The sequence below is a fragment of the Nuphar pumila genome, chromosome 1, assembly GCF_984573655.1.
Source record: "Nuphar pumila chromosome 1, dmNupPumi1.hap1.1, whole genome shotgun sequence".
NCBI classification, from domain to species: domain Eukaryota; kingdom Viridiplantae; phylum Streptophyta; class Magnoliopsida; order Nymphaeales; family Nymphaeaceae; genus Nuphar; species Nuphar pumila.
The window spans coordinates 165,291,190-165,311,490 of record NC_143249.1 but is presented as its reverse complement, the minus strand read 5'-3'; the positions used below and the strand labels follow the sequence as shown (position 1 = coordinate 165,311,490).

The window sequence follows — 20,301 nt, the reverse complement described above, 5'->3', positions numbered from 1 at the left end:
TATGCATGATTTTATGAAATAATGTTTCAAAAACCCAATTTTATGTTAGTTTTTGAGTAAATGTGCTAAAATGATTTAAAAATAGAAAATGCATGAAAAATAGTTTTATTTTACAATTTTATACATATTTTAGTTTTGTTATAATCATAGTAGTTAGTTTTAGTTTTTTTTAATAAAAATAAAAAAAATATAGAGTAAATAGTTTTATATTCATTTTAAGTATTTGTTTTTAGAAAAGAAAAAAATTTAGTAGAATAGTTTTTATTTCCTTATAAATGAAATAAAGTTTTTGAAAATTTTTCTAAACCGGTTTACACGGTTTTTGACTTAAAACTGAAAAAAAAATATAATAATAGTAAACCGGCTGAATAGGTTTGAATTTTAAAAAAAATAAATAAACAAACCGGCTTGAACCGGTTTGCATCTGTTACAAACCGGTTCAAACCGGTATGTTGTTTTTAAAACCCCAAAAGCAGAAAAAAATTAGGCGCCTCCTCTCATTCACGGCTGAAGCCGTCTTTCCCCTTTTCCCCATTATTCCCTCTCTTCTCTCTTCCCTTGTAAGACCCGCAATTTTTCAGAAAATATCTGAATAAAATTCATGAGGCATTTACCGGTAAAAATAGCATTTCTTCTCAGAATGCGAAACGAATCAATTCCTGCGAGCCAGTTATACTTAGGATATTCGTCGAATCGCGAATATATGCTCAAATACTCAAGAAGCCATAACTTCCTAACTAAACGAAATCAATAGATTCGTACGAGCCAACTTTCTTAGTTACGTCAATACGAAGAAAATGGCGTACTCAGAATTTTTCGGAAAAAAATCGCCGGAAACCCGAAATTCTTGCGGGACCCACGGAAATATTGGTGGGACCCACAGAAATATTCCTCAGAAAATATCTGGTGGGACCCACAAAAATATCCCATGGAATATCCAAGTGGGCCACACACCAAGGAACCTCTTGGAATTAAAAAGAAGCCAAGGGGGTAGTTTGGGCATGGAAAAACCCAAGAGGAGGTGGGCTTGGGCTATAAATAGCCCTCCCTACTCTCTCTCTTCTCATAAAAATCGACCCCCCTCTCTCTCTTGCCTTCTCTCTCTCTCCTAAACCTCCCCTACCTAGCCTAGCCCACCTGACCTGGTCTGAGCCTGCCTGACTTAGCCTGAGCCTGCCTGACCTGGTCCTAACCCACCTGACCTGGGTCTGAACCCACTTGACCTGGTCCAAACCCAGTTGACTTGACTTGAACCTAGTTGGGTTTAAAGTCAAAGTCAAAGTCCTTTTTGGTCCAGATTTCGGTTTGGATTTCTGAACCCAGACTTAGCCTACTTGAGCTGAGTTCGAACCTGCTGAACCCAGTTGACTTGGATCGAACCCTGTTTGGTTCAAACCACTTAGGTTGAGTAGCTTGACCTACTCTACCTCTTTCCCAACTAAGTCAGCTTCATCTGACTTAGTCTGACCTCTCGAAGGAAGGCTCGAAGCCAAAGAAGCAACCCGGAGCCGTTTCTTCCACGATTTGAAGTAAGTTCGCTTCGTTGATCCATCTCTCTCAAGTATTTGACTGTTTGTATATAGAATATACTTTCTGAAGTAGTATCTTGCTTTAGTTCTTGATTGAGCCCTTTTTGGACACTTCGGTGTTCACCCGCTCGTCTCGTAACTATCGTCGGATATATCTATGTTCAAACACGCAGTATATGCGTTCTTCAAAATGGTATCTCGCTTTAGTTCTTGGTTGAGCCCTTTAGGACACTTCGGTGTTCACCCGCTCGCCTCGTAACTATCGTTGGATGCGGATCTAGGTGTATATCTGCTGATTCTGCCGACGCGTCTTATATCGCACAGGCTATGTAATTTACCTTTGCCGTCGCGTCGTATGATGCCAAGGCTCCCTGTTTTCTGCACTTCCGATTATGCATTTACTTACGCCGTCGCGTCGAACGATGCCAAGGCTCCTGCTTTCTGCAATGTCTTTACTTACGCCGTCGCGTCGAACGATGCCAAGGCTTCTGCTTTGTTATATATGTAGAATATTTCGTTCAGTTACACACCCTGAACAATAGTATATGCATTTCTTTACGCCGCCGCTGTATAAAGCACAGGCTTCTGCTTATACTACATATATAGCGCATAAATGAGCGTTCAAATGGAGATCAACTCCAAATCGCCCATGCGATTCCTCGACCGCTCCTCGTTCAAGATTCTGCTTGACGAATGAAGCCCCTATTGGAAAGGCTTCGCTTTTTGGCAAAATGCTCTTTACGTAAAGACTAAGTTAATTACGTATGGCCTGGCTATGGCCCAGGGTTCCTGCAACCTTGATGGATGCAAAGTACGCACAACGGTGCGCATCCATTTCCCGAATTAAGCGTGGCGATTTCCTACCAAAGAGGGGAGATGCCGCTGAAATGGATAAAAGAAACGCACGCTTTCTCCGTAAAAGAGAGGAAGTGCTGCTAAAATTTCTGAAGAAGCTAAGAATAGCTCAGAAAGAACGTAGCAGGATACTCTGACATATAGCAGAGTGCTACCCAGTTCATGGTTTGCCCTCTACAACGTAGAAGGGGTCGTCGCACCACTGCCGGTAGAGCAGGGGAGGTGCTGACGAAATGGTTGGCAGAAGAGCTGCCGGAACCAATGGAACGGCATAATGATGTCCGTTGATGGAACGATGCCAGATCGGCTCGTATCATTGTGCCTGCAAGGGCACCTTGCTCGTAAGGGCCGCTGAGCCGGAGTAGAGGTTGCGCCTTGGCTAGGTTTGGACTCGTTGCGTAAAAATACGCCGAGTAGCCGATCTATTTAGATCGAGTCATATGCATGCTCATTGAGAACGGTTACACAACCAGACTCGTAAGGGCCGAAGAGCCAGAGTGTGTTGTTTCCACCCAAAGAGGTGTGATGCTCGTGGTGGCCGAAGTGCCAAAGAGCGGTGTTCTGCATGCATATGAATAAGACTTAAGGTCGCACATACCCCGCGGTTGAAGATCGTGTTAGGGGTACCCCCTCAGTAATGACTGTGTTGGGGAAGACTGAATGGGGTCGGGTACATACTCCCGTAGTGCTGAAAGCACGGGCTGCCTAAATGGCATGCAGATTCTGTCCAAGTAATTGTAAGACTGGCAGACCCCTTCAGGAATTATGCTCACTGTGGAATGACAGTGATGGTACAACCTTGAGTGACATGTATTTTACTTTGGACCTGATAGAGTCCACGATGGCCTCAGTCACTCATGGGTTTTGGGGTCGTGGTTATCCTTAAGATCTAAGGATTGAACCCAACTACTGCAAGTAGAGGATGCATCCGAATATGGGCCTAGTAGGATTCTCCCAGTTGAAACACACTGCCCTACTATGGATAGGGTCAACAGGCCTCTGGGGTATCTAAAATACATAGAATAATCAACCCCCAGAACGTCGCGTTGATGCCCGGACAATAGCTCTACCTGCGTACCAAAGGCGGGAGCGGTTAATTATCAAACAATGCATTAGTTCTAGGTACAGCGATGCTTTGAATGTATGAGTGGATGACGTGTTGAGTCAGTCCTGCATAACCTTTGTGAAGGTGTCATGTTCGGTATACTACTGGACCGACTGGGCAAAGACCCGTGTTGTATCCGCACGACTAAGCGAAGCTCGAGGAGTTGTCCTTAGATGCGTGGGATACGGATGTGCCAAGTATGAAGACTTGAGCTAGACATCACTTTGAGACCCGGAAGAGGTCATGGCTAAGTCGTGGAGACTTAAGCGGCTATTCAAATCACAGCCCTGAAAAGGCTTTCTCTAAGTCATGAGGACTTGAGCGGATGTTCAACTCATAGCCCTGAGGAGGCTCTTGCGATATACGCTAAGTCTTGGAGGCTTGAGCGTCGTTATTGCGCATTGCGACCCTAAGTGGTCATTATTGTATTTGAGTTGAATGGATGTATGACTGCATACTTACCAGACCATCAGTGGTTCTGACCCCGTTTTATGGGGATTTCAGGTGTTGAACCTGCGTGGCGATATGCGGAGCAAGGCGGCATCGAGTTCCAGGGTTTCTCTAGACAGAGTTGTACTGCTTCCTTTTATTGAACCTACACTGCTTTTTTAAGCAGTAGTGTTGTAATAAACATGTGGTTTTCGATAAAATGGAACACTTTGGTGGTCAATGAGTTGCTTGGCCACATACCTGCAACGTGCTCGGAGCTTTCTAAAACCGACGACTCATTATCGTCTTATTCCGCTGCTAAAAGCTTTTCTAAGTTCCGCTGCAAAGAAAAAAAAAAAGAAATTCATGAAAATTTTAACTTAGCTTTGTTTTGGAAATCCGGGGCGTTACAGAATTGGTATCAGAGCATGAGTCTGAGAAACCTGGTTCAAGATCCATCATGGTACCGATATCGCACTGTAAGTATATGTTTTTATACTTTTGTTCTGATCTGGGTGCATCTTTGTATAGATGGCAACTCATGACTCGCGTGGATATTGCTATCGCTGCAAGGTCATGCACGATGAGTGGATATGCCCGTATGAAGTCCAAGACTGCCAATATTGTGGTGAAGATGGGCATTCCGCCAACGAATGCCAAAGGAAATATACCGCCGATATGGGTCGGCGGGCTTCAAAGGGTCTCAGGGATGAGACTTCGCGTGTCAGTGGACCGCATCACTCTAGTGTTGGGAGCAACCATACCCCAACATCTTTTGATGAATTACCAAGGCTGAGGGATTTTGATTTGAACTTCCCTGCGGAGGTCTATCACTCGCCAAGCTACCATCCGGCATCACATACGCCGAGCTTAAATGGCAGGAACAAAAGAGGGGATTCTTTCTGTTCGCCAATCATTATTCCAGACTCCCAGAGTCTTGATCTTGCTGACTGGGAAAGTGGACTGGAGTCTCTCATATATCCCCAGTATTCGCTTGCTAGTGCGGAAGTGCCGCCCAAGCCAAAGCTAGTAGTGCCTGCACCAAGGCCATGTGGCAATAGATGGACCTTTTGGAGTTCGTCTTCATCAAAGAAATCCAAGTCTTAAAGAGACTGGTGATGTTTTGGAGTCAATAGACTCATGTATATAGTTTCTCAACGCCTAAAGTCTGCCAGTGCGGCATGACGTTTTGTTTAAGGCGATGCTTGTGTAAATGTGATGTATATTAAGTAAATAAGGCTTTTACTTCCTCATATACATCGAGAAACTAAAAACAAGTGCTTGTGTGTGCATAGATAAATGGCTCCTACGACGAGGAGAACCATACCAAGCGAGGAGTCTCATACGCAAGGATTCCTGTTGGAGACACTCAACAACCTGGTTACCGCCATCCGTGAAACGAGGCCAGAACCAGTCGCACCACGAAACGAGCACCTGGGAGGAGTGACTTATGAGAAGTTCCTCAAGCTTGACCCACCAGTTTTCATTGGCAGAGCCGATCCTGAGCTCGCGGAGAGTTGGATCGAAGAGACAGAACGTGCCTTCTCAGTACTAGGAGTACCAGAAGAGAAGAAGACCAACTTTGGCACGTATCGATTAAAAGATAATGCACGGAAGTGGTGGGATACCACTAAACTTATCCAGTTCTCACAAGTCGAAGTCATTCCTTGGACTGACTTTCGGAGGACTTTTATGGATAACTACTTCCCGTTGCATTTCAGAAACAAGAAAAAGATGGAGTTTCTGGAGTTGGAACAGGGCGGTATGAGTCTAATGGACTATACCACCAAATTTCAGAATCTAGAGCGCTACTGCTCTCGATTGTTCGAAACAGACCAAGAAAGGGCCGACAAATATGTGAATGGTCTGCGCGAAGGGCTGCGATCTCGAGTGATAACAAGCATGCCTTCGACCTTTCAGGCTGCGGTAGCAGCAGCTTCAAAAATCCAAGAGGACTGGGCACGATCTAAAGTGATCATAGCAAAGAAGCCCATAGTGAATGGTGGGAATCGTAAAAGGACATTCCCAAGTGGCCAGGGTTCACGACAACCCTTTCAAAAGAAAAAGTTCCAAGGAGGGAACAATACTCAACAAGTCGTGAGGCCAAGACAGAACACAACTCCGAATGGTCAGCAGTCCAACTTCAGCTGCCCAAGGTGTCGTATGAACCACCCCGGAAAGCCATGTCCTCGTGACATTGGTGGGTGCTTGTATTGTAGCAAGATGGGCCACTTTATAAGGGATTGCGCCAAGAAGGCTGCAGATGAACAGAGGGGTAATGCCGGATCTGCCGGATCCTCTCGACCAGCACCACAACGTTCTCAGTTTCCACGACCTCCACCTAGAATAGAACAAAGGCCTGCTGCAGGTCGTGTATATGCTGTAACGACTGAACAAGTCGAAAATGGTGACCTGATTGAAGGCACCGTACCTGTTAATGGACATGCAGCTTACGTCTTGTTTGATTGTGGTGCTACTCATACGTTTATCTCTGACGATTTCACCGAACAACTCCACGCTTCGGTGCAACCGATTGATAAAATGATCGAAGTATATAACCCGTTGGGTTCACGCACCAAATGTATCCGGTGTGTGAAAAATTTGGATATTGAGATAGCAGGGCAACACTTGCCTACTGACGCCATCCTGATCGATATGGTACAGTACGATGTCATTCTGGGAATGAATTGGTTGGCTCAGAATAATGCCAAGATTCTGTGCCGCGAGGGCAGAGTGATTCTATCTCGACCCGGATTGCCTAAAATGGAGTACCGGTTATCCAAACCAGTTCCACAGAAAAGGCTCATATCAGCACTTAAGGTACAAAAATACCTTAGGAAGGGTTGTGTGGCCTTCCTGTTGAGTCTCTCGGTGAAAAAATCCAATGACCAAACCCTTGAGAGTTTGGAAGTGGTGCGGGAGTTTCCCGATGTGTTTCCTGAGGAATTGCCAGGACTTCCGCCACTTCGTGAGGTTGAATTTGGAATTCAATCCTTACCTGGAACAGCGCCGATATCCAAAGCCCCGTATCGAATGGCGCCAGCTGAACTCAGTGAGTTGAAGTGTCAGTTGGAAGAACTGATGGAACAAGGGTTCATCCATCCTAGTGTGTCACCGTGGGGAGCCCCGGTACTGTTTGTAAAGAAGAAGGATGGATCCCTTCGGTTATGCATCGATTATCGGATGCTTAACCAGGCAACTGTTAAAAATAAGTACCCGTTGCCTCGGATTGAGGACTTATTCGATCAACTCAGAACAGCGAGGGTGTTCTCCAAGATCGACCTCAGGTCTGGGTACCATCAGCTCAGAGTAAAGGAAGAGGATATACCCAAGACTGCCTTTAGAACGAGATACGGCCATTATGAGTTCGTAGTAATGCCCTTCGGACTCACTAATGCGCCTGCTGCCTTTATGGATCTAATGAACCGGATATTCAGACCATATTTGGATAGCTTTGTCATCGTCTTTATTGATGACATTCTCGTATATTCTGAGAACAAGGAACAACACGTGGAGCACTTGAAAATCGTCTTGAAAACCCTTCAAGATAACCAACTCTATGCTAAGTTTTCAAAATGTGAATTCTGGCTAGACAAAGTGATGTTCCTTGGTCATGTGATCTCGAAAGATGGAATCGCAGTAGATCCTGCGAAGGTGGAAGCTGTGATGGACTGGAAGCAGCCAGAAAATATCACTGAGGTTCGTAGCTTCCTTGGACTTGCCGGATATTATCGGAAGTTCATACAAGACTTCTCCCGAATCGCCGTACCGATGACGAAATTACTTAAAAAGGGAGTCAAGTTTGAATGGACTGACCAGTGTAAGGAGTGCTTTGAGGTTCTCAAACAGAGGCTTACCACTGCCCCTGTCCTTACCTTACCTTCTGGTCAGGGAGGCTTCGTTGCTTATACCGATGCCTCGGGAACAGGTCTGGGTTGTGTGTTGATGCAGCATGGCAAAGTAATCGCCTATGCATCACGACAGTTGAGGGTCCATGAGAAAAACTATCCAACCCACGACTTGGAGCTTGCCGCGGTAGTGTTCGCGCTTAAAATCTGGCGACACTACCTGTATGGAGAGAAATTTGAGGTCATGTCGGACCATAAAAGCCTAAAATACCTCTTTTCTCAAAAAGAACTCAATATGCGGCAACGGCGATGGCTGGAATTCCTCAAAGACTATGAATTCACGCTTTCCTATCACCCTGGAAAGGCGAATGTTGTAGCAGATGCCCTTAGTCGTAAGACTGTTGGCACTCTGGCCAGCCTAACCGGACAATGGAAGTTGATGGAGGATTTCGTCAAGTGGAAGCCATTTTTGGCTGATTCAGGTAGAATCCAAATGTCATGTTTGACGATCCACATTGAGTTCCTCGATCGCATCGTAGCCGAACAGTTCAAGGATCCCCAGTACTTGGAATTGAAAGCTCGTGCTGAAAAAGATGATACTTTCTTCCATTTGAAAGAAGATGGAGGAATATGGATGGAAGAAAGGATTTGGGTTTCAAATAACCCTGAGCTAAGACAGGAAGTACTCCAGGAGGCTCATAATAGCAAGTACACCATTCACCCTGGAGGTACGAAGATGTTCAGAGATTTACAGAGGAAGTACTGGTGGAAGGGTATGAAGCGTGATGTGGCTACGTTTGTCTCGAAGTGTTTGATCTGCCAGCAAGTTAAGATCGAACATCAGCGCCCTGGTGGAAAGATGCAACGGATCAAGATTCCAGAATGGAAATGGGAAGGCATTACGATGGATTTCATCGTTGGATTGCCTCGATCCAAGAGACAATACGATTCAATATGGGTGATCGTGGACAGACTCACCAAGTCTGCTCATTTCCTGCCAATCAACACTCGATACTCAACTGAACGATTGGCAGAGATCTACATTCGGGAAATCGTTAGACTCCATGGAGTGCCGATTTCGATCATATCTGATCGTGACCCGAAGTTCACCTCTCACTTTTGGGAGCAGCTTCAGAGAGCCCTGGGGACGAAACTCAAGTTCAGTACAGCATTCCATCCCCAAACAGATGGGCAATCAGAACGAACCATACAGACTCTTGAAGATATGCTAAGAGCCTATATGCTAGAATGGAAAGGTGATTGGGATTCCCACCTAGCGTTGGCTGAATTTGCTTATAATAATAGCCACCACGCTAGCATTGGGATGGCGCCGTATGAAGCCTTGTATGGACGACCCTGTAGATCACCGATCCATTGGGGTGAAGTGGGTGAGCGAACCTTGGACTCGCCCATTGTGTTGCAGCATTATACTGAGCAGGTCCACATGATCAGAAAGAAGCTACTGACTGCTCAGAGTCGACAGAAGAGCTACGCCGATCAGCGGCGTAGGGAACTCGTTTTTGCGGTTGGAGATAAGGTTTTTATCAAGGTCTCTCCAACCAAGAGTGTGTTTCGTTTTGGAAAGAAGGGGAAGCTCAGCCCCAGATTTGTTGGTCCCTTCGAAGTTTTGAGCCGGATCGGAGAGACTGCCTACCGAGTAGCATTGCCACCACAATACGCGCAAATACATGATGTATTTCACGTATCAATGCTTAGAAAGTACGTTCATGATCCTTCTCACGTCATTCAACATGAAGACATTGACATCCGAGAAGATATGACGATAGAAGAAAGGCCAGTGGAGATCATGGACCGACGGGAGCAAGTGCTAAGAACGAAGGTCATTCCACTTGTTAAAGTGAGGTGGCAGCATCATGGAATCGATGATTGCACTTGGGAGCCTGAATCGGATATGCGGGATAAATATCCTGAACTCTTCACCTTGTACTCTTAGCTGAATTTCGCGGACGAAATTCCTTTAAGGGGGTAATGATGTAAGACCCGCAATTTTTCAGAAAATATCTGAATAAAATTCATGAGGCATTTACCGGTAAAAATAGCATTTCTTCTCAGAATGCGAAACGAATCAATTCCTGCAAGCCAGTTATACTTAGGATATTCGTCGAATCGCGAATATATGCTCAAATACTCAGGAAGCCATAACTTCCTAACTAAACGAAATCAATAGATTCGTACGAGCCAACTTTCTTAGTTACGTCAATACGAAGAAAATGGCGTACTCAGAATTTTTCGGAAAAAAATCGCCGGAAACCCGAAATTCTTGCGGGACCCACGGAAATATTGGTGGGACCCACAGAAATATTTCTCAGAAAATATCTGGTGGGACCCACAAAAATATCCCATGGAATATCCAAGTGGGCCCCACACCAAGGAACCTCTTGGAATTAAAAAGAAGCCAAGGGGGTAGTTTGGGCATGGAAAAACCCAAGAGGAGGTGGGCTTGGGCTATAAATAGCCCTCCCCACTCTCTCTCTTCTCATAAAAATCGACCCCCCTCTCTCTCTTGCCTTCTCTCTCTCTCCTAAACCTCCCCTACCTAGCCTAGCCCACCTGAGCCCACCTGACCTGGTCTGAGCCTGCCTGACTTAGCCTGAGCCTGCCTGACCTGGTCCTAACCCACCTGACCTGGGTCTGAACCCACTTGACCTTGTCCAAACCCAGTTGACTTGACTTGAACCTAGTTGGGTTTAAAGTCAAAGTCAAAGTCCTTTTTGGTCCAGATTCCGGTTTGGATTTCTGAACCCAGACTTAGCCTACTTGAGCTGAGTTCGAACCTGCTGAACCCAGTTGACTTGGATCGAACCCTGTTTGGTTCAAACCACTTAGGTTGAGTAGCTTGACCTACTCTACCTCTTTCCCAACTAAGTCAGCTTCATCTGACTTAGTCTGACCTCTCGAAGGAAGGCTCGAAGCCAAAGAAGCAACCCGGAGCCGTTTCTTCCACGATTTGAAGTAAGTTCGCTTCGTTGATCCATCTCTCTCAAGTATTTGACTGTTTGTATATAGAATATACTTTCTGAAGTAGTATCTTGCTTTAGTTCTTGATTGAGCCCTTTTTGGACACTTCGGTGTTCACCCGCTCGTCTCGTAACTATCGTCGGATATATCTATGTTCAAACACGCAGTATATGCGTTCTTCAAAATGGTATCTCGCTTTAGTTCTTGGTTGAGCCCTTTAGGACACTTCGGTGTTCACCCGCTCGCCTCGTAACTATCGTTGGATGCGGATCTAGGTGTATATCTGCTGATTCTGCCGACGCGTCTTATATCGCACAGGCTATGTGATTTACCTTTGCCGTCGCGTCGTATGATGCCAAGGCTCCCTGTTTTCTGCACTTCCGATTATGCATTTACTTACGCCGTCGCGTCGAACGATGCCAAGGCTCCTGCTTTCTGCAATGTCTTTACTTACGCCGTCGCGTCGAACGATGCCAAGGCTTCTGCTTTGTTATATATGTAGAATATTTCGTTCAGTTACACACCCTGAACAATAGTATATGCATTTCTTTACGCCGCCGCTGTATAAAGCACAGGCTTCTGCTTATACTACATATATAGCGCATAAATGAGCGTTCAAATGGAGATCAACTCCAAATCGCCCATGCGATTCCTCGACCGCTCCTCGTTCAAGATTCTGCTTGACGAATGAAGCCCCTATTGGAAAGGCTTCGCTTTTTGGCAAAATGCTCTTTACGTAAAGACTAAGTTAATTACGTATGGCCTGGCTATGGCCCAGGGTTCCTGCAACCTTGATGGATGCAAAGTACGCACAACGGTGCGCATCCATTTCCCGAATTAAGCGTGGCGATTTCCTACCAAAGAGGGGAGATGCCGCTGAAATGGATAAAAGAAACGCACGCTTTCTCCGTAAAAGAGAGGAAGTGCTGCTAAAATTTCTGAAGAAGCTAAGAATAGCTCAGAAAGAACGTAGCAGGATACTCTGACATATAGCAGAGTGCTACCCAGTTCATGGTTTGCCCTCTACAACGTAGAAGGGGTCGTCGCACCACTGCCGGTAGAGCAGGGGAGGTGCTGACGAAATGGTTGGCAGAAGAGCTGCCGGAACCAATGGAACGGCATAATGATGTCCGTTGATGGAACGATGCCAGATCGGCTCGTATCATTGTGCCTGCAAGGGCACCTTGCTCGTAAGGGCCGCTGAGCCGGAGTAGAGGTTGCGCCTTGGCTAGGTTTGGACTCGTTGCGTAAAAATACGCCGAGTAGCCGATCTATTTAGATCGAGTCATATGCATGCTCATTGAGAACGGTTACACAACCAGACTCGTAAGGGCCGAAGAGCCAGAGTGTGTTGTTTCCACCCAAAGAGGTGTGATGCTCGTGGTGGCCGAAGTGCCAAAGAGCGGTGTTCTGCATGCATATGAATAAGACTTAAGGTCGCACATACCCCGCGGTTGAAGATCGTGTTAGGGGTACCCCCTCAGTAATGACTGTGTTGGGGAAGACTGAATGGGGTCGGGTACATACTCCCGTAGTGCTGAAAGCACGGGCTGCCTAAATGGCATGCAGATTCTGTCCAAGTAATTGTAAGACTGGCAGACCCCTTCAGGAATTATGCTCACTGTGGAATGACAGTGATGGTACAGCCTTGAGTGACATGTATTTTACTTTGGACCTGATAGAGTCCACGATGGCCTCAGTCACTCATGGGTTTTGGGGTCGTGGTTATCCTTAAGATCTAAGGATTGAACCCAACTACTGCAAGTAGAGGATGCATCCGAATATGGGCCTAGTAGGATTCTCCCAGTTGAAACACACTGCCCTACTATGGATAGGGTCAACAGGCCTCTGGGGTATCTAAAATACATAGAATAATCAACCCCCAGAACGTCGCGTTGATGCCCGGACAATAGCTCTACCTGCGTACCAAAGGCGGGAGCGGTTAATTATCAAACAATGCATTAGTTCTAGGTACAGCGATGCTTTGAATGTATGAGTGGATGACGTGTTGAGTCAGTCCTGCATAACCTTTGTGAAGGTGTCATGTTCGGTATACTACTGGACCGACTGGGCAAAGACCCGTGTTGTATCCGCACGACTAAGCGAAGCTCGAGGAGTTGTCCTTAGATGCGTGGGATACGGATGTGCCAAGTATGAAGACTTGAGCTAGACATCACTTTGAGACCCGGAAGAGGTCATGGCTAAGTCGTGGAGACTTAAGCGGCTATTCAAATCACAGCCCTGAAAAGGCTTTCTCTAAGTCATGAGGACTTGAGCGGATGTTCAACTCATAGCCCTGAGGAGGCTCTTGCGATATACGCTAAGTCTTGGAGGCTTGAGCGTCGTTATTGCGCATTGCGACCCTAAGTGGTCATTATTGTATTTGAGTTGAATGGATGTATGACTGCATACTTACCAGACCATCAGTGGTTCTGACCCCGTTTTATGGGGATTTCAGGTGTTGAACCTGCGTGGCGATATGCGGAGCAAGGCGGCATCGAGTTCCAGGGTTTCTCTAGACAGAGTTGTACTGCTTCCTTTTATTGAACCTACACTGCTTTTCTAAGCAGTAGTGTTGTAATAAACATGTGGTTTTCGATAAAATGGAACACTTTGGTGGTCAATGAGTTGCTTGGCCACATACCTGCAACGTGCTCGGAGCTTTCTAAAACCGACGACTCATTATCGTCTTATTCCACTGCTAAAAGCTTTTCTAAGTTCCGCTGCAAAGAAAAAAAAAAAGAAATTCATGAAAATTTTAACTTAGCTTTGTTTTGGAAATCCGGGGCGTTACATCCCTCCACCATTGCCGGTGGCTACCTTTTTCCCTAATTTCTCCTTCTTCCTCTTCCTCTTCTTCTTTTCAGCCGGCGGGAGTGGTGGAAGCTTCTTATTCCGGCGATGGCAGTGGTGGTGGAGGTCGCCACAACACCTCTTCCCTCAGGTTCACGGTGAGTGTTGAGTATCCTTCTTCTCCTACTTCTTCTTCTTCTTCTTTATTTCTTCTTCTTCCTTTTCTTCCTCCGATTCTTCTTCTTCTCCTTCAGATCTTCTTCTTCTTCTTCCTCTTCTTCTTCCGATTCAGATCATTCTTTTCTTCTTCTTCTGATCGGATTCTTCTTCAGTTCTTCTACTTTTGTCTGTTCAATCGATCATCTATTTGTTGTGTCTTGTTTCAGAAAAAAAAAATTAAAATGTAATTCACATTCATTTTCCTGTTCTGTTTTTCTTCTTCTTTCGGTTGTTTGTTTTTCATTCCTTAAGTACTCTTTTGTATTAGTTAATATCGTGTTTACTTTTATTGAATTTCTGATTTTTTTTTTAGTTTGGCACATTCCGTTTTACATTCTTTCGTGTGATTGTCTGTTTGATGTTTGTGTTACAATTGAATTTTCACATTCGTTTTTTCATTTCCTTATTTTCTATTTTGTCTTTAAATCATTTCCTATCTGTTTTTTTTTTAATTCAGTTTTCATATTATCATAATTCTCTGTATTAATTTCCTGTTTGCTATCATTGCATTAGTTTTGTTAGTTTCATAACTTTCATCTGCATTGTTGTTTTTCAAAAATTTCTATTTTGCATCTTACTAAGTTTTGTTTTTTTTAGTTTACTGAATGTCTATTGTTTTCACTAAATTTCTGTTGGTTACCTGCAATATAGATTGGTTAATTGTTTGTTATGTTTTCTTGATTTACAGTTTTAGTTTTAATATAGAGTTCAATCATTTCCTTATTTTCTGTTTTGTTTTTAGTCATTTCTTGTCTTTACATTCATTTCTCGTGCATTATTCAGTTTTTCATGTTCTTCATTATTCATTTCATATTTTGTTTTCTGAAATATTTTGTTTCCTTTTCTTCATTCAGCACTTCCTGTTTTACAAATCTCCAAGTTCATGTTTTAGTCTTTCAGTAATTTTCTCTTTTCTGTTTTTTTCTAATTTTCTGTTTTGTTTTTACATTCAATTGTAGTTAGTCATTTAGAAGTCTTTTATCATTTCTTTCATGTTCTAGCTCTGGTACTGCTCGTGTTCCTTTGAATTGTGCAGGATAGCACAGACTGGAGCGGAAGCGATTACGTGACACGAAGTACGAAGAATAAAGCTTCTTTTTGCTTTTATTTTTAGAATTAGGAATTTTAATTGGGTTTGTAAATATTGCACTTTACGCCCTCTGCGAAGGGTATTCATTTGTTGTAATAGTTAGTTGTTTTTACTTTTCTGAACATTTTATATTTCAATAATTCGGCAATAAAGAATAGTTTAGACTTGTTTGTTTGAATACAACATATTCTCGTTCCCTGAGTTCGACCCGGTCTCATCCACTAGTGAGAACCGGTTTTTATTATTTGATGTCTGGTTTTCACATGTTTTACATTTAAAAATCTTTTCAAAATTACAACGATTTAAAAGAAGACATCAATTCCCCTAGCATTGCATGATATGTTAGACAAACCTATATGGGGGGTATTATCTGAGTTGAGTAGATTTTTTAGAACATTGTGTGCATCGAAAGTCATAGTATCCGAGGTAAAGAATCTTGATGATTCTGTCATCACTACTATTTGTCAGCTAGAGAAAATATTCCTGTCAGCATTTTTTGATGTTATGGAACATGTGATCATACATTTGCCATGTGAACTAAGGGTTGTTGGTTTTGTGCAATATCGGTGGATGTACCCATTTGAAAGGTATGTTTTTTTTATCAATGTTATTGAGAAATTTATTGCATTATGAGATATATATTGTTGACAGATGAATGTTTGACCTCAAAAAAAATGTTCAGAATAAAGCAAGAGTAGAGGGTTCTATTTGTGAGGCGTACACTTTAGAAGAGATTTCAAATTTTTCATCTATGTACTTTAAACCTCGCATTTTAGCGCATTACACTTGCCCACCTCATAACGATGATGGAGAAGAATTTACTGTAGCTGACAAATTGTCGATATTTCAACCACCTTGAGTATACCTTTGGCAGTTGTCGATCAAGACTCTTAAAAGATCACTACAAGAAACCTGTGGATTAGCGACGACCTAAATCCGACGCTAAACCGTTTAGCGACGGATTAGCGTCGGATTAGCAATGAATAACTTTCATCGCGAATTTTTCGACGCTAAGTAGTGACAGAACTTATTCGTCGCTACTGTCGTCGCTAATTTGCGACGGATTAGCGACGGACATGATCCATCGCGAGTCTTTTGCTATTTTAAATTAGCGATGGATAATATCCGTCGCTAATCTGTCGTTAAATTTAAAAAAAAAAATTGCTCTTTGCCGGCGCGTTCTCCGGCAGGAAGCAATTTTTTTTTGCACAGGCGGGTTCCAGCGTCGGGACGCTCTCCCGCAGCGAGCCAATCATGGTGGACGACCTCAGCCGAAGAAGAAGCAGGACGGGCGGTGGAGACCGACGAGGGACACCGCCGGGAGGAGGAGGATGGCGCAGGGGAGAGGTAGCGTGAGGAGGAGGAGACCGGCGAGGGGCACCACCGATAGGAAGAGGACGGTGCAGGGGAGAGGTAGCGGGAGGAGGAGGACAGTCCGGGGGCCGACGCCAATCACGTTCAGAAGGCCTCAGGCGAGGGAGAGGCAGGACGGGCGGTGGCGACCGGCGAGGGGCACCACCGATAGGAAGAGAACGGCGCAGGGGAGAGGTAGCGGGAAGAGGAGGACAGTCCGGGGGCCGACGCCAATCACGTTCGAAAGGCCTCAGGCGAGGGAGAGGCAGGACGGGCGGTGGCGACCGGCGAGGGGCACCGCCGAGAGGAGGAGGATGGCACGTGGAGGAGAGGTAGCGGGAGGAGGAGGACGGTCCGGGGGCCGACGCTAGTCACGCTCGGAGAGCCTCAGGCGCGGGAGAGGTAGGACGGGCGGTGGAGACCGGCGAGGGGCACCGCCGGGAGGAGGAGGACGGCGCGGGGGAGAGGTAGCGGGAGGAGGAGGACACTCAGAGGGCCGCTACGCGTCATCAGTGGAAGGGCGGTTTAAATCAAACGGGGGGGGGAACGGAGGGAGGGAAAAATCCGTGCCTCAGGCGGGATGGTTTAAATCGAAAATTAGCGACGAAATTAGCGGGGGAATTTTTCCGTCGCTATTTAGTGATGGATTAGCGACGGAAAAATTCCCTCGCTAATTCTGTCGCTAATTAGTATTTTTTGTAGTGTTTTGGCGACGGAAAAAATTTGTCGCTAATTCATCGCTAAGTAGCGACGGATTTAGAGAGGGAAATATTTCCGTCGCTACTTTTGTAAATATTTCGAATGTTAGCGACAAATATTTTTCTCCCACTAATCCGTCGCAACTTTGCGACGGAAAAAATCCGTCTTAAATATCCGTCACAAATTAGCATTTTTCTTGTAGTGGATTGAGAGCAAGACACAACATAAATCTATATCCTTTTTAATTGCTCAGCGATCGATCACTACATCGAGTAAGTATACTTAATATGTAACACAAAGTTCTATACGTGCGTACATAGTTCGGTAATATAAGTATTTGTTAAGTGCAGACGATTTGATCTAGAGTTTCGAAGAGAACTTCCACTTCTCACTGATGCAGAAGTACAAAAAGAACGTGAAAATAAGTTTGTGGCATGGTTGAAAGAGTTGGTAAAGACGATGACATACATTCTTTCCGTGTAAACAATAATAAGTTACTTAATTGGTCATGATCACATTCATTGTTTATGCTTGTAGGTCTGTCATGGTGATGTTAATGATCAAGGAATATGTAATTTACAAAATGGTCCAACCAAAGTTGTGCAATGTTACAACGGGTACATTGTAAATGGTTATCGATTCCATACAAAAGACTACGGTGTAAATAAGTCAACGATGAATAGTGGCTTGTGTGTCAAGGGTAGCAACTACAGTGAAAATGAACATGACTACTACGGTGTTATAGAAAAAATAATAGAGTTGACTTACTTAGGCTTAAATAATAGGGTAACTTTGTTCAAGTGTCATTGGTTTGAACCCACAGCAACAAGAGTCGACAAAGCCTTAGGCATGGTGAAGGTGAATCATAAATCAAGGTTTGAAACATATGAACCATTCATATTAGCTTCGCAAGCTCAACAAGTTTACTATACTTCATATCTGAATACAAGGAAGTCAGATAGAAATGAATGGTGGGCAGTTTGCAAGGTGAAGTCTAAACTATACCCCGAGTATGATCAGTTACAGGAAGACAAGATTGCTGAAGAGGGTGATTACTATCAATCAGATGATACATATGACTTCTCTTATGGTCGTGATGTCATACATGGTATGCATGTCATATCTTTATTGTCTAATGGCACACATATAGAAGAATGTGATCCAAATGATATACCAAGTGGATGGGTGCTCAATGAAGAAGAAGAAGAAGAAGGAGAGGAGGAAGAGGAAGAGGAAGAGGAAGAGGAAGAGGAAGAAGAAGAATATGAAAGTCAAACAAGTGATGAGGAAGCATACTCGAGCTAGTGAAATACATCTCGTAATGCATACCTTATGTTTTAATGTATTGCAATATTTGATGTGAATGATTTGAATGTATTACAATGATTTGAATGTATTGCAATGTTTGAATGTATTGCATGAAGTTATTTTTTATTTGATTCTGTATCCATGATGATATAGAGTTGTGTAACTTATGTAATTGTATTGCAAGTTAAGGATAAGTTATCCATGATTAGCAAGTGATGTCATATCTTATGTTTTAATGTATTGCAATGTTTGATGTGAATGATTTGAATTATTTGAATGTATTGCAATATTTGAATGTATTGCATAAAGTTATTTTTTATTTGATTATGTATCCATGAAGATATAGAGTTGTATAACTTATCCAATTGTATTGCAAGTTAAGGATAAGTTATCCATGATTAGCAAGTGATGTCATATCTTATGTTTAAATGTATTGCAATGTCTGATGTGAATGATTTGAATGATTGCAATGTATTGCAATGATTTGAATGATTTAAATGTATTGTAATATTTGAATATATTGCATGAAGTTATTTTTATTTGATTATGTATCCATGAAGATATAGAGTTGTATAACTTATCCAATTGTATTGCAAGTTAAGGATAAGTTATTCATGATTAGCAAGTGATGTCATATCTTATGTTTCAATGTATTGCAATGTTTGATGTGAATGATTTGAATGTATTGTAATGTATTACAATGATTTGAATGTATTGCAATGTTTGAATGTATTTTATGAAGTTATTTTTTATTTTATTATGTATCCATGAAGATATAGAGTTGCGCAATTTATCCAATTGTATTGCAAGTTAAGGATAAGTTATTCATGATTAGCAAGTGATGTCATATCTTATGTTTTAATGTATTGCAATATTTGATGTGAATGATTTGAATGGATTGCAATGATTTGAATGTATTACAATGTTTGAATGTATTGCATGAAGTTATTTTTTATTTGATTATGTATCCATGAAGATATAGAGTTGTGTAACATATCCAAATAAAATTTTTATTTGTTAGAATATGGTTCATAGAGGTCACTGTAGTCGAGCACCCAGTGGTAACCAGTATCAGCTTTTGTCTTCACGGGCTGCTTCGATAGGTATATCATTTAACTAATTATATACTTGATTAGTTTAAATGCGCATTATGTGAATTTCTAACTCATTTTTCTATAGATGATATTTCGCCTGCACATGACCCACCTACACCAGTTGTTCATACAAGTCACGAGACAACGTTGGATGCAGGGTCTTCTCAGTCTGATACACGATGACTCATTCAAATAGTATATATCGATAATCGATTATAAGTATTTCATTTTCACTTATCCAATACTTATCTTATAAATAGTGTATATCGATAGTTAATGTGTACCAATTTATGTGCAGCACGAGGTTGAAGCCACAAGAAGTAATATGAGATATTAGGCAGTCACTAGTTCAACATCTACCAGGACCGATCACTCAATAAAAAGAGTACCTGAAGGAGGTGTCGGATAGATTGTGGTCCTCATTTATGGTATACAATCGTTTTTCATAGCTAATGTGTTTTATATTTAATTTTTTGTTATAGTTATGTCTACTAACTTTTTGAAATTATTTGTAGGCTTTGAATCACTTCGTGACTGCGATGGAGGAGCAGAACGTGAGGCAGGTGTGGCAGAAGGTGACTGCCAGTCGATTTGCAGACATGTTGCACAATATAAAGACTGCAGCAAAAAAAACATCTGGTGGGATAGATGATCCACTGCAATGGAAGAGTCATGGCCCTCCTACTATCAGGTCAAATTTTTGTGATGCAATGTGTGATAAGTGGGCGGGGCATGAATTTTGAAACCGCTCAGCGAAGGTTGTATAAAACTGAGCGAAGATGCCTGATGCCCATCTACGCACAGGTGGATCTAGGACTTTTGGGAGCCACCTGAAGAAAATGGTAACTCATCAATATATATTGTCAAATTTATAAGTATTGTTGCATACCTTTTAAATGATTTTTTTATCATTTAACTTCGTAAAAAGCAGAAAAATGAGGCATTGTGCCTTACAAGAATGTGTTTGTTAAAACACATAAACGTAAGAGCACGGGAGAGT

General features: G+C 43.1%; 1 protein-coding gene across 1 annotated transcript in view; it reads left to right on the top strand.

Annotated features, from left to right (window-relative positions):
• Window positions 1-20,301, top strand: part of LOC149851194 (uncharacterized) — a 46,185-nt gene that overhangs the window by 11,817 nt on the left and 14,067 nt on the right. The window contains exons 2-6 of the mRNA XM_090007931.1: window positions 6,830-7,010; window positions 7,227-8,158; window positions 8,906-9,022; window positions 16,060-16,454; window positions 19,817-19,876. Of these exons, the coding sequence (XP_089864057.1) occupies window positions 6,830-7,010; window positions 7,227-8,158; window positions 8,906-9,022; window positions 16,060-16,454; window positions 19,817-19,876 (1,685 nt within the window). The remainder of the gene's footprint in view (window positions 1-6,829; window positions 7,011-7,226; window positions 8,159-8,905; window positions 9,023-16,059; window positions 16,455-19,816; window positions 19,877-20,301) is intronic.